Raw genomic sequence first — 14,613 nt, forward strand, 5'->3', positions numbered from 1 at the left:
TAGACTGATGAGTTTCAGAAGAAAGTACTTTGTTTCTGGCCATTTTGAGCCTGTAATCGAACCCACAAATGCTGATGCTCCAGATACTCAACTAGTCTAAAGAAGGCCAGTTTTATTACTTCTTTAAAATCAGCACAACAGTTTTCAGCTGTGCTAACATAATCACAAAAGGGTTTTCTAATGATCAATTAGCCCTTTAAAATTATAAACTTGGATTAGCTAATACAACGTGCCATTGGAACACAGGAGTGATGGTTGCTGATAATGGGCCTCTGTATGCCTATGTAGATATTCCATAATAAAAAAAATTAAAAAGCAGTTTCCAGCTACAATAGTCATTTACAATATTAACAATGTCGACACTATTTCCGATCAATTTGATGTTATTTTAAACGGACAAAAAAAAGTGTATTTTCTTTTAAAAACAAGGACATTTTTAAGTGACCCCAAACTTTTTAACGGTAGTGTATAGTGTATTATACCACATACTATCTTGACTAGAATGAATGATGAAATCACGTTAAGGCCACCTAGGGTCTGGGAGAATACAGAGGACTTCAAATGCACACCAAGTATTTAGACAACAAGCACTTAGGTAAAATAAGGCTGTACTTGCTCCTCTCTTTCTCATGGTTATGGGCCAACATTAATAGGTTCTGATAAGTGATCTCCTTGATAGGTCTGGAAAATAATACATTGAGGTTGAAATCATAAATTCACACAGTAAGATTTTAGTAGTAGTCAATACAAATATTCCAGAGGTTCATCTTAGTCCATTAAAACATGACCAATACCGTTGAATTAGATAGAAAGATATAAAAAACACTTGATTAATTGGACTCTGTCATGGTTTTACACTATTTACAATTCCTTACCATCATAGCTAAGAGACATTGTATTGGGAATGAATTGTGTACAGTCAAGTCCTTCCCCCATGACAATGTTATGGGGTTCTGTTATGGGGACTAAAACTTTTTCAACCAGTCACTATTGTAAAATACTTGATCTGGAGACTGTTTCTTCACAGTAAATATTATACAAAACATAAACAAATAAATAAAAAATGCAACCCTCTAATCTACATTTAAAAAGGAAAACTCAATTCCAAAAAAACAAAACTCTTTGCTCAGTCAAATGTGCAGACCTGGACCAGTAGACTGCTATACATATGGACGATTGTAGCGGATCTTCCACCTTTTGGAGCGGACTCGGAAAAAGAAGAACATGACCATGAGAAAGACACAGGAGAAAGCGTAGAGCACAACACACAGACTCATGTCCACACTGGAGAAGCCCAGACCCAGGAAGCTCACCCCCGGCCTGGTCTCCCTGTGGGCCCCTGTGCCCGCCTGCCCTGCTCCCTCCACGTCACTCTGCTTGGCATGGTTGGCGTGGAGTAGGGAGCTCTCAGGGGCCACTGTCTTTTCCTGTGTGGCTTTAATGGGCTTATTGTCAGGAGATCCGAGGGCCTCCTGGTTTGGATCATGCTGACTGCTGTACATGTGTTTGGGGGAGATATTGGCGGCCCCGTAGTGCTGCTTGAGGAACATGAGCACCTTGTCTTCGTTCCACACGTGGATGCCATCCTGCTCCTCGTGGCAGGTGGGGCAGAGGTCCGGGCTGGGCCACTGGGTCTTGGGGAAGTGAGGGTCTTCACTCATTGTTCCTACAGAGAGGACACAGGGTCAATAACACAGGTATAACACCAGGTCAAGTTATTGTTGGCCCATATCTCCTAAGTCGAGACCAGTCATTTTGACCGGCCTACTCAATTCTAACACACGTTGCTTACTAACCTATACCACAGTATATATCTACTATACGGATTATATACTTCTAATGACAGTATATTCTCCAGGTTAGGTTTGAGATCTCAAACGATGCCGATATAGAGGTAGGTTCCCCACCTGCGAGGCGTCCATTGACCTGGTTGTGTTTCCTCCAGAGCCACAGTACCGCCTGGTCAACAGACTTCACCTGGGGCAGAGACGCCACGGCCATCTCCTCAAAGTGCTTCCCACACTCCTGGCAGCCGAAGAAGTTCACAATGTACTTGCGCATTGTCTGCAGCACTGCCTTGGGATTCTCCTCCAGGCCTGGTGGGACAGAAGGGAGGTGGTCAGGGGAACGAGAGAGAAGCACAGTCGATTTCTTGACAAGGCACACATTTCATAATCATCCCACAGTTGAGATATTCATGATGGTACCAATCGTGATGTTGTCATCTATTTTTGAAGGTGTGCAGTATTGCTATGACATGGATGTTTCTTAATTACACCAGTATTTTGCTGCATGTATATGCATGCGTACGTACCGGTGTTGGCCAATGCGTCGGGCCGGCTGGCCGCCTGGACGGTCAGCACATGGAACAGGGTCCACAGTGAACAGGGGTAGCCCCTCAGTCCGACTCTGCTTCCCTGGCAACCCACCCATTGCAGCTGGTCACTCAGGAACATCCCTGAAATCTAAAGGTGGTCAGGGAGAGAGTCAGAAAAACTCACTACTAAGCCAGAGTAGATCAGGGGTGTTATGGTTCACTGGACTGAACCAAACTGGTCTGTCACAAGCTGCCAGTTTTGGTAATGCAGTTCGCGAAATGTGGACCAAGGTTTTTCCATCTACCACATACTGTATTATTAAGGCTGTAATGACATGTGTATTTGAACAGGACCGTCTACTATGGGCCATCGGTTCACTGGATGTGCTATGCATGAGGTGAACTAAATTACTTTTGAACAATGTGCCAATTAGGAACATGGAAAAAAAAAAAATTCTGCCAAGGCGCATGTACTACAGCTGTCCACAATACATTTTTCTCAGCCAGCAAGATGAGTGATGTTACAGAACAGCAAAATCAGACATCCCCAGAGAGGTAGGCTAAACTATTCCACTGGTAATCCTCCAGAGGCGCTTTCAAGTTGCTAGTCCCACATGGAGAAACTTGCATTCTGATAAACCCAGTCATTGCAAAACATTTCTAAATGCAATCATGGTAAAAAACAGTTGAAGAAAAAGAGAGCGCCCGTCAATTTATGAGCCCGACATGACGCCAATGCACTTAAACTATTCCAGTAGAAATTGAAATTAGGCCAGCAGATCTTGGGTCAGGGCAGTGAGGAAAAAAGTTAACATTGAACTAGTTGGGTGATATACAGTGCATTCGGGAAAGTATTCAGACCCCTTGACTTCTTCCACATTTTGTTACGTTACAGCCTTATTCTAAAATCGATTAAATACTTGCCCCCCCTTATCAATCTACACACAATACCCAATAATGACAAAGCTAAGACATGTTTTTAGAATTTTTTGCTGAAATATGACATTTACATAACTATTCAGACTCTTTACACAGTACTTTGCTGAAGCACCTTTGGCAGTGAATACAGTCTTGAGTCTTCTTGGGTATGACGCTACAAGCTTAGCACACCTGTATTTGGGGAGTTTTTTCCCATTCTTCTCTGCAGATCCTCTCAAGCTCTGTCAGGTTGGATGGGGAGTGTCGCTGCACAGCTATTTTCAGGTCTCTCCAGAGATGTTCGATCGGGTTCAAGTCTGGCCTCTGGCTGGGAAACTCAAGGACATTCAGAGACGTGTCCTGAAGCCACTCCTGCTTTGTCTTGGCTTTGTGTTTAGGGACATTGTCCTGTTAGAAGGTGACCCTTGACCCAGTCTGGGGTCCTGAGCACTCTGGAGCAGGTTTTCATCAAGGATCTTTCTGTACTTTGCTCTGTTCATCTTTCCCTCGATCCTGACTATTCTCCCAGTCCCTGCCAATGAAAAACATCTCCACAGCATGATCCTGCCACCACCATGCTTCACCGTAGGATGGTGCTAGGATTCCTCCAGATGTGACACTTGGCATTCAGGCCAAAGAGTTCAATCTTGGTTTCATCAGACCAGAGAATCTTGTTTCTCATGGTCTGATAGTCCTTTAGGCAAACTCCAAGCGGGCTGTCATGTGCCTTTTCCTGAGGAGTGGCTTCCATCTGGCCACTCTACCATAAAGGCCTGATTGGTGAAGTGCTGCAGAGATGGTTGTCCTTCTGGAAGGTTTTCCCATCTCCACAGAGGAACTGGAGCTCTGTCAGAGTGACCATCGGGTTCTTGGTCACCTCCCTGACAAAGGCCCTTCTCCCCCATTTGCTCAGTTTTGCCAGGTGGCCAGCTCTAGGAAGAGTCTTGGTGGTTCCAAACTGCTTCCATTTAAGAATGGAGGCCACTGTGTTCTTGGGGACATTCAATGCTGCAGACATGTTTTGGTACCCTTCCCCAGATCTGTGCATCCTCAAAATCCTATCTCAGAGCTCTACAGACAATTCCTTCGACCACGTGGCTTGTTTTTTGCTCTGACATGCACTGCCAACTGTGGAACCTTATTTAGACAGGTGTGTGCCTTTCCAATCAATTGAATTTACCACAGGTGGACTCCAATCAAGTTGTAGAAACATCAAGGATGATAAATGGAAACAGGATGCACCTGAGCTCAATTTTGAGTCTCATAGCAAAGGGTCTAGATATCTGTGAATAAGGTATGTTTTTTTTTTATTTTTTTTATATTTGCAAAAAATTCAAATATTTTCAGTGTCATTATGGGGTATTGTGTGTAGATTGATGAGATTATAATTGATTTAATCCATTTTTAGAATAAGGCTGCAACGTAACAAAATGTGGAAAAAGTGAAGGGGTCTGAATACTTTCCAAATGCACTGAATCTCGACGATTTGGTTCTGCCGTACCTACCTACACGTAAGACTCTGTCTTTACCTTCAAGTCTTTATTGAAGATTGAGTAGGTTCTATGATTAAGTGTAGTCTGGCCCCACGGTGCGAAGGCGAACGGCAAGGCACTGGAGTGACGAACCACCCTTGCTGTCTCTGCCTGGCCAGCTACCCTATCTTCACTGGGCTCTGCTGCCTCTGACCCTATTACCGGGGCTGAGTCACTGGCTTGATGGTGCTCCTCTTCCATCCAGCCTTCCTTTCCTTGGGCTTGTGAAGTGGGGAAATCTTTGTGGGCTATACTCAGCCATGTCTCAGGGTTGAAAGTTAGTGGCCTGTTGATTTCCCTTTAGTGGTGTGGGGGCTATGCTCTACCAAAGTGGGTGGGGTTATATCCTGCCTGGTTGTCCCTGTCTGGGGGTAACTTTGGTCTGGGCTACGGTCCCCCCCTCCCCCATCTCCTTCTCCTGTATCTACACTGCAATAGTCTATGTTCCCGGGGGGCTAGGGTCAGTCTGTCATTTCTGGTGTAATTCTCCGGTCTTATTTGGTGTCCTGTGTGATCCCAGATATGCTTCCTCTAATTCTTCCAACTCTCTCTCCCCTACCAGAGGACTTGAACCCTCGGATCATGCCTCTGGACTACCTGGCAGTCCCCGTCCGTAGTCCGTGGTTGTGCTGCTGATCCAGTTTCTGCTGTTCTGCCTGCGTCTATGGAACCCTGACCTGTTCACCAGACCCCCCCAACCCCCTCCCCCACACATGCTGTCTCAACGTCTGAATGCTAGGCTATGAAAAGCCAACTGACAATAATTCACAAAGTGCTGGCCTCTTGGAAACTCCACAACCTCTGTGATTATTATTTGAACATTCTATTTGACTCTTCTATGAACGTTTGAACATTTTGAAAAACAATCTGGCCTTAATGGCCATATACTCAATCTCCACATGGCACAGCCAGAAGAGGACTGGCCACTCTTTAGAGCCTAGTTTAGCTTAGTTTCCTAGCCACCGTGCATTCTATATCTGCATTGCTTGCTGTCTGGAGTTTTAGGCTTGGTTTCTGGATAAACACTTTGTGACAACTTCTGTTGTAAAAAGGGCTCTATAAATGATTGACTGATTAAATGATTGAAACGGGGAGCCAGATACTTTCATAGCAGGAATCAACAATATGTAGGCTATTACTGTTGACCAAATTATGGTTTTAGAATAAATCTACAGGAAACGAGCAAAACCACAGACAATTAGTGACATAAGCAAAATGCTTCAGTACGATCGAGGCAATGTAATGTCCGTTAGCAATTTTCTGTTGATCGTCCCAGCTCTACTTTAAGGCCTGATACAGTAGCCTATAGGCTTGGGCTGTATACCGTACAGTGCATTCGGCAAGTATTCAGACCCATTCCCGGTTTCCACATTTTGTTACATTACAGCCTTATTATAAAATTGATTAAATGAAAGGTTTTCATAATCTACAACCAATACCCAATTATGACAAAGCGAAAACAGGTCTCAGAAATTGTTGCAAATGTATAAAAAAATGAAGAAAACAAATACCTTATTTACGTAAGTATTCAGACCCTTTGCTACAAGACTCGGAATTGAGCTCAGGTGCATCCTCTTTCCATTGATCATCCTTGAGATGTGGAGTCCACTTGTGGTAAATTCAATTGATTGGACATGATGTGGAAAGGCACACACCTGTCTATATAAGGTCCCACAGTTGACAGTGCATGTCAGAGCAAAAATCAAGCCATGAGGTGGAAGGAATTGTCCGGAAAGCTCCGAGACAGGATTGCGTCGAGGCACAGATCTGGGGAAGGGTACCAAACATTGAAGGTCCCCAAGAACACAGTGGCCTCCATCATTGTTAAATGGAAGAAGTTGGTAACCACCAAGACTCTTCCTAGAGCTGGCCGCACGGCCAAACAGAGCAATCGGGGGGGAAAAGGGCCTTGGTCAGGGAGATGGCCAAGAACCCGATGGTCACTCTGACAGAGCCCCAGAGTTCCTCTGTGGAGATAGGAGAACCTTCCAGAAGGACAACCATCTCTGCAGCACTTCACCAATCAGTCCTTTATGGTAGAGTTTATAGACGGAAGTCACATGACAGCCCGCTTGGAGTTTGCCAAAAGGCACCTGAAGGACTCTCAGAACACGAGAAACAAGATTCTCTGGTCTGATGAAAGCGTCACGTCTGGAGGAAACCTGTCACGATCCCTACAGTGAAGTATGGTGGTGGCAGCATCATGCTGTGGGGATGTTTTTCAGAGGCAGGCACTAGGAGACTAGTCAGGATCGAGGGAAAGATGAATGGCGCAAAGTACAGAAAGATCATTGATGAAAACCTTCTCCAGAATGCTCAGGACCTCTGACTGGGGCGATGGTTCACCTTCCAACAGGACAATGACCCAAAGCACACATCCAAGACAATGCAGGAGTGGCTTCGGGACACGTCTCTGAATGTCCTTGAGTGGCCCTGCCAGAGCCCGGACCTGAACCCAATAGAACATCTCTGGAGAGACCTGAAAATAGCTGTGCAGTGACGCTCCCCATCCAACCAGACAGAGCTTGAGAGGATCTACAGAGAAGAATGGGAGAAACTCCCCAAATACAGGAATGCCAATCTTGTAGCGTCATATCCAAGAAGACTCGAAGCTGTAATCGCTGTCAAATGTGCTTCAACAAAGTACTGTGTAAAGGTTCTGAATACTAATGTAAATGTTTATTTTTTTTATAAATTTGCAAAAACATAGTGTGTAGATTAGAATAAGGCTGTAACGTAACAAAATGTGGGAAAAGTCAAGGGGTCTGAATACTTTCCGAATGTACTGTTTCAATAACGTTGAAACTATTTGAAATATTTTCATAAATTTGAATATTTGTAAATACCTGCAGTCAACTTGTACAATACGTTAGGAGATAAAGAACATTGTTTTCTTCATTTCACCTGTCACATTATTATGAAGCTTACGGTAGTCCCCAGTTACGTTGTGTCTGTTTACAAGCACACAACAACAAGAGACAGGAGCCTTGTGAGTCACTCACTGTTGTGCAGCATGCACCAGGTGATCTAATTACAGTATGGAATTCACAACTAAATGTTTGACAGCTAGATATCTTCTAACTATTAAACTTACTGTCTAAGATGTGCCAAATGCTCTGCAGTTGTGCATTTGGTTTGCTAGTTTAGTAGCTAGTTAGCTATCTAGCTTAGTGGTTAGCTCCTTACGTAATCAAGCCTTGCTTGATAACAGCAGAGAATCCCCTCCTGGATCAAGAACCTTGCTGGTTAATATTTGTTTAGTGTGTGCAACAAACTGCAAGTAGCATTTGAGTTACTTGTATAGTTTACGTGAAACTGTACAATATGTTCGCAATGCGCTCGTTAGCATTTAGTTATCATTCTCTATGGGATTTGACATGTACATGTTCCCATTGCTAATTTGAAAAATTGTCCCTCCTTTTGGACTGAAACCCCCCACAGAACAGTGGCCTAAGAACAGAGGTACATACCAAACCATTGATTTAGTGAACGGTTACACCCCTACTAATTTTGTGGCAGCCTACAAGAACCTGTCGGATGTCGCGGCCATTTGTTGGCAAAAACCAACATTTAAAGAAAATGTGTTTTTGAGAAAATAAAGTTTTGGATACTTTAACTTCTTATGGCTGCAGGGGCAGTATTGAGTAGCTTGGATGAAAGGTGCACAGAGGTGCACAGAGGTGCCCAGAGTAAACGGCCTGCTCCTCAGTCATAGTTGCTAATATTTGCATATTATTATTAGTATTGGATAGAAGACACTCTGAAGTTTCTAAAACGGTTTGAATTATGTCTGTGAGTATAACAGAATTCATATGGCAGGAAAAAACCTGAGAAGTTCCACTTCCTGTTTGGATTTTTTCTTAGGGTGGCAGATTTTCAACCAAGCTCTCATTGAAATTACAGCGAGATGAGTTTTCACTTCCTACGGCTTCCACTAGATGTCAACAGTCAATAGAACTTTGTCTGATGACTAATGTGAAGGGGGGCCGAAGGAGACAGGAATTAGTCACCACTGCCACGAGCTGAGCATGCTTTGACCACGGGCGTTCACGTGATAGGCAGCTCCGTTCCATCGCTCAACTGAAGTCAATGTAATTCTCCGGTTGGAACGTTATTCAAGATGTATGTTAACAACATTCTAAAGATTGATTCAATACATTGTTTGACATGTTTCTACTGACTGTTACGGAACCTTTGGACATTTCGTCACGTTATAGTGGAGGCGCTTTCTGACTTTGGAATTGTTTATCGAAGGCGCGAACCAAAGTAGCTAATTGGACATAAATAACAGACATTATCGAACAAATCAAGCATTTATTGTGGACCTGGGATTCCTAGGACTGCATTCTGATGAAGTTCAAAGGTAAGGAAACATTTATCATGTATTTTCTGGTTTCTGTTGACTCCAACATGGCGGCTAATTTGGCTATTGTTCTGAGCTCCGTCTCAGATTATTGCATGATTTGCTTTTTCCGTAAAGTTTTTTTGAAATCTGACACAGTGGTTGCATTAAGGAGAGATATATCTATATTTACATGTGTATAACTTGTATTATCATCTACATATATGATGAGTATTTCTGTTGAAACGATGTGGCTATGCACTATCACTGGATGTTTTTGGAACTAGTGAATGTAACGCGCCAATGTAAACTCCGATTTTTGGATATAAATATGAACTTTATCAAACAAAACATACATGTATTGTGTAACATGAAGTCCTATGAGTGTCATCTGATGAAGATCATCAAAGGTTAGTGATTAATTTTATCTCTATTTCTGCTTTTTCTGACTGCTATCTTTCGCTGGAAAAATGGCTGTGTTTTTCTGTGATTTGGCGGTGACCTAACATAATCGTTTGTGGTGCTTTCGCTGTAAAGCCTTTTTGAAATCGGACACTGTGGTGGGATTAACAAGTTTATCTTTAAAATGGTATAAAATACTTGTATGTTTGAGGAATTTTAATTATGAGATTTGTTTGAATTTGGCGCCCTGCACTTCCACTGGCTGTAGTCATATCGATCCTGTTAACGGGATCGCAGCCATAAGAAGTTAAAGAGCTGCAGTTAGTTTCGGAATGGGTAGCAAGGAATAAGTTAGTCCTAAATATTTCCAAAACTAAAAGTAATGTATTATGGACAAATCATTCACTAAACCCTAAACCTCAACTACGTCTCCTAATGAATGTGGAAATTGACCCTGGATTGTAAACTGTCATGGTCAAAACATATTGATACAACTTTAGCTAAGAAGTCTGTCCATAAGAGAAGTCTGTCCATACTAAAGCGCTGCTCTGCCTTAACCACCAATAATTACTTTTTTTTTGCAGTTGGCTCAGAATAGGGCAGCATGGCTGGCCCTTAAAAGTACACAGAGACCTAACATTAATGACATGCATGTCAATCTCTCCTGGCTCAAAGTGGAGGAGAGATTGACTTCATCACTAATTGTTTTTGTAAGGGGTGTTGACAAGCTGAATTGTACCGAGCTGTCTGTTTAAAATACTTGCACATACGGACACCCATGCATACCCCACGAGACATGCCACCAGAGGTCTCTCCACAGTCTCCAAGAGCAGAAAAGACTATGTAAGTCGCACAGTACTACATAGAGCCAGGTAACTAATGCAAGCAGTAGAATCAGATAAAAAATAAATAAAAAAGGTAATAATACACCTTATGGAACAACAGGGACTGTCAAGAGACACAAAGGTACAGACACATGCATACATTGTGATATTGTTGCATTGTGGTATTAAACATTTTATATTGTAGATATGTAGTGGTGTTTCTGTATAGCAGTGGTAAATGACGAGTCAACAGCATGATTTGGGTATGAGTTGACAGAATAAGTATTTCGAAATGCCTTTATTTTTGGCTAGTAAGAATTTAATCTCGGCCACCAATTTCAATGGCACGAGTGGCCAGTGCAAATTTTTCTTAATGTCTACCACTGCTATACAGAAACACTTTGTTTACAAACGATGGAGTAAAACGTTAACTCATTTTTGTGGTCGTTTTGGGCTCCCGAGTGGCGCAGCGGTCTAAGGCACTGCATCTCAGTTCTAGAGGCGGCACTACAGACCCTGGTTCGATTCCAAGCTGTATCACAACCGGCCGTGATTGTGAGTCCCATACGGCGGCACACAATTGGCCCAGCGTCGTCCGGGTTAGGGTTTGGCCGGGGTAGGCCGTCATTGTAAATAAGAATTTGTTCTTAACTGACTTGCCTAGTTAAATAAAATAAAAACTTGTTTCCTTTCTAAACTAAAACCGAACAAGAACCAAAAATCAAAGGACAAACTGAAAGTGTTGTGAACCGTTTGTTACATCGGTTGTTTAAAAGGATAGTTTAACTAATTTGACTTCCTTAGGCTGTGGTTGTTTCCGCTAAACTGTTTCTAAATTTGATTACTGGTTACTTAGCAATGTTAAGAATAATCTGGCTAGCATTTTTGGTAAAGTACCAATGCTAGTGGAAATGGATTGTTTCCATTAGAAATGCATTCAAGTACACCCCTTCTGCAAAAAGGGAGAGCCTCCCCCACTTTACCAATTATTCCTGAATGTCCCTTTAAACTATGCCAAACAGCTATTTTATTTGATCTATTTGAGCACTTGATAATGAAATAACACACAAATGCCTCCCTTACCCGCATCTTGTTGTTGACCAAGTCGAGGATGGCATCAAAGGGGATTTTCTCCAGGGGAAGACTGACCAGCCATTCCAGAAGAGTCTCTAAGAGTTTTACCACAGACTGGCGACCGGGGAAGAGCTGGGATTCAAGAATCAAAGAAAAGATAAATGTTACTTCTCTAATAGAAACAAGAGGGTAAATATTGTTTACTTGTTTGTGCGGACCCACTTCAGCCTTAGAGCACTTATACCTTAGCAACCACTGTCACAAAGTCTTTGAAGGTCTTTAGCTCTTCTCCCTCCAGGGTTTGGTGGGTAGCCAGCTCTACTCTCAGCAGGTAGTGCAACCCTGACTCAAGGTCCGCCATGTACACCTTGGACCTGGAGAAAATCAGGGAGACAGGTAGCTTAGCGGTTAAGAGCATGGCCCAGTAACCGAAAAGTCGCTGGTTTGAATCCCCGAGCAGACTAGGTGAAAAATCTGTTGATTTGCCCTTGAGCAAGGCACTTAACCTTACTTGCACCTGTAAGTTGCTCTGGATATGAGCACCTGTAAGTTGCTCTGGAGAAGAGCATCTGCTAAAATGACAAAACTTTTAAAATCAATGATGGGGCCTCGGATCAGACATGGTTACACACAAAGAACGCACGTGAGCACCCACACATACCCACTGGTATCATCTTCATTCATAAGATACTGTGTTAGCATCAGACTCACTTCTCAAAGTCCTTCAAGGCCTCAGCTGTCCCGGGACCTCGTGGCCCCTCCAGTAGGGGCTCCTGGGGTGCTCCAGAGGTGCTCAGCTTTCTGTGGACCCCTAGGAGAAGCTTGAGGAACGAGGAGAAGAAGAAGCGCAGTCTTTTCTGCCTGGTGATACAGAAATATCAGAGCAACATTTAAAATGTCTGAATTTATAAAACAGACTACATAAAGAAGTCAAACATTTCACTGATAATTGGGATGAAATATTATTTTTAAATAATAATTACATGTTTGTAAAAAAATATATATATATATATAAAAAATAAAATAATAACAACAATGCTATATTCTGTTCACATACAACCCATTAAAAGGGGATGCCATGCCAACTACCAAAACACATTTGTTGAGTCTCCAACATCTGAACCAGAACTCCTGGAGAAGTAAATATAGTAGAGGTTGCCAACTTACACATGCAGAATGGCATGTGTTCCATTAGGGTGGAGAAGGTATGCTGAGGGGAAAGAGTTGATGCCAAGCTTCTCTGTGAGGCTCTTTTCTGAACTCAATGCCCTCTTCACTGTTAGCCCCTGATACATCATCAGGTCCAAGATAACCTATAGAACAGTTGATATTACTTTATATATATTTAAACCCCCACATATTAACCCTATAACGCAGCATTTAAGTTAAATTACTTCGTTGTTTTGAAGTCTGATAGTATAAGAATGCCATGAAAGGTACAGTTCAGTTTAATTTCAAATCCTCATACCTCTCTGCCAACATAGGAGTCCTCGTTCTCAACAATGACAGCTGTGTATTGGTTGGATTTCTGACCAATCAAAGGCAATATATCTGCAGAGCTGAAAAGAAGAAATGCGACAGTCGATTTAATATGATAATCACCTGTATTGTGTGCCACTCACTTCTCATTGAGCGATTCAAAAATCAACCTGACAGTGACCCGTATTAGCAGACATATGGCAGTGTAAAAGGACAGAGGTTATTTATCAAACCATGGCATAGGCTAATTGTTCTGGTCCCAAGACTGTGTCTTGAAGCCCATGGTGTGCCACTGGACAAACCTGTAAGGCTCAAGTGGAGGGCAGCTGACAGGCCTGTCCTGTCTTGTGTGGTTCTGGAGGAAGTTGACAATCAGCTGTCGCACTGTCTGTAGCTCCCTATCTGCACCTGGGGAGAGAGATGAGAATAGAGCTTGGCGATATTGATAAAAACCCATATCTCGATAAACTGACCAATAAATTGACCTGATAAATTGACCCATAAATATATTTATCCACAATCTGCTCTGGATAAGTCCAGTCCTCCTGGAGTGTCTTAAAATTAAACCAAAATATTTAGACTGACCTCATCCAGTGTCCAGAAAAATGTATTTGCACTATATAAAATAGGCGCATAATTATTGATATATAGCCTCCCATTTCTGACAATTTTATACAAAAAAAACTATTAGATTTATGTCTACCTTCAACTGATAAAGGTTGATTGTGATATAATTAAGGGAAAACAATTACCCTGAGGGTGTGGTGCCTGGTCTTAAGATATGAGAAATAAATGACATATTCACAGAAATTTGTGACTTAAACAGCCATAGTTGCTTTGAAAACAATTTTTCCACAATTGCATTTTGAGCAACGGCCATATGCTTGTGCTTCTCAGAATGCATCGCTCCCTACTTTGTGCGCACAGTGGGGAGAGGGAGTGATAGTGGCATGCTCAAACAGCAGCTGCTAGTGAAACGGGGACAGCCAGTCCCCCGTTCACACTTTCATAGCAGGAATCAACATAACAGACATTACTGTTGAGATGCATTGTTTTACAACAATCTACAGAAACTTTGTGTAGCAAAATAACGAAAATTCGCAACGCAGGCAAAATGCTTCAGTAAGGAGGAAGACAACATCAGTAATTTTCGGTTTAACTTCTTATGGCTGGGGGCGCTATTTTCACGTTCGGATGAATTTGGCGCCCTGCACTTTCACTGGCTGTTGTCAAATCGATCCCGTTAATGGGATTTCAGCCGCAAGAATGAATGTCCCAGCTCTAGATGAGAGGTTGACATCTGCACACACTCTGGTCCTTTATACAGGAGAGAACACAGTAGGTAGGGCTGTGAAGGTCATGGAATTTTGTGGATGACGGTAATTGGCCAGCCATATGACCGCTGTCACCGTAATAACTGTTCAAATGTATATATACACTCTACATGGCCATAAGTATGTGGACAACCTATCAAATTTGTAGATTTGGCTATTTCAGCCACACCCGTTGCTGACAGGTGTATACAATCGAGCACAAAGCCATGCAATCTCCATAGGAAAAACATTGGCAGTAGAATGCTCTTACTGAAGAGCTCAGTGACTTTCAACATGGCACCATCATAGGATGCCACCTTTCCAATAAGTCAGTTCGTAAAATTTCTGTCCAGCTAGAGCTGTCCCAGACAACTGTTTGAGCTGTTATTATGAAGTGGAAACGTCTAGGAAC

The 14,613-nt window shown here is 42.6% G+C and overlaps 1 protein-coding gene across 1 annotated transcript in view; it reads right to left on the minus strand.

Moving 5' to 3' along the window:
• Window positions 1–711: 711 nt before the first annotated feature.
• qsox2 (quiescin Q6 sulfhydryl oxidase 2) overlaps window positions 712–14,613 on the minus strand; it is a 64,275-nt gene continuing 50,373 nt past the window's right edge. The window contains exons 4-12 of the mRNA XM_038989347.1: window positions 13,191–13,296; window positions 12,878–12,968; window positions 12,577–12,722; window positions 12,121–12,270; window positions 11,654–11,783; window positions 11,419–11,541; window positions 2,315–2,465; window positions 1,908–2,096; window positions 712–1,666 (exon numbers count right to left, since the gene is read on the minus strand). Of these exons, the coding sequence (XP_038845275.1) occupies window positions 1,161–1,666; window positions 1,908–2,096; window positions 2,315–2,465; window positions 11,419–11,541; window positions 11,654–11,783; window positions 12,121–12,270; window positions 12,577–12,722; window positions 12,878–12,968; window positions 13,191–13,296 (1,592 nt within the window). The 3' untranslated portion in view covers window positions 712–1,160. The remainder of the gene's footprint in view (window positions 1,667–1,907; window positions 2,097–2,314; window positions 2,466–11,418; window positions 11,542–11,653; window positions 11,784–12,120; window positions 12,271–12,576; window positions 12,723–12,877; window positions 12,969–13,190; window positions 13,297–14,613) is intronic.

This window comes from Salvelinus namaycush, chromosome 1 (assembly GCF_016432855.1).
Source record: "Salvelinus namaycush isolate Seneca chromosome 1, SaNama_1.0, whole genome shotgun sequence".
Taxonomy (NCBI): Eukaryota; Metazoa; Chordata; class Actinopteri; order Salmoniformes; family Salmonidae; genus Salvelinus; species Salvelinus namaycush.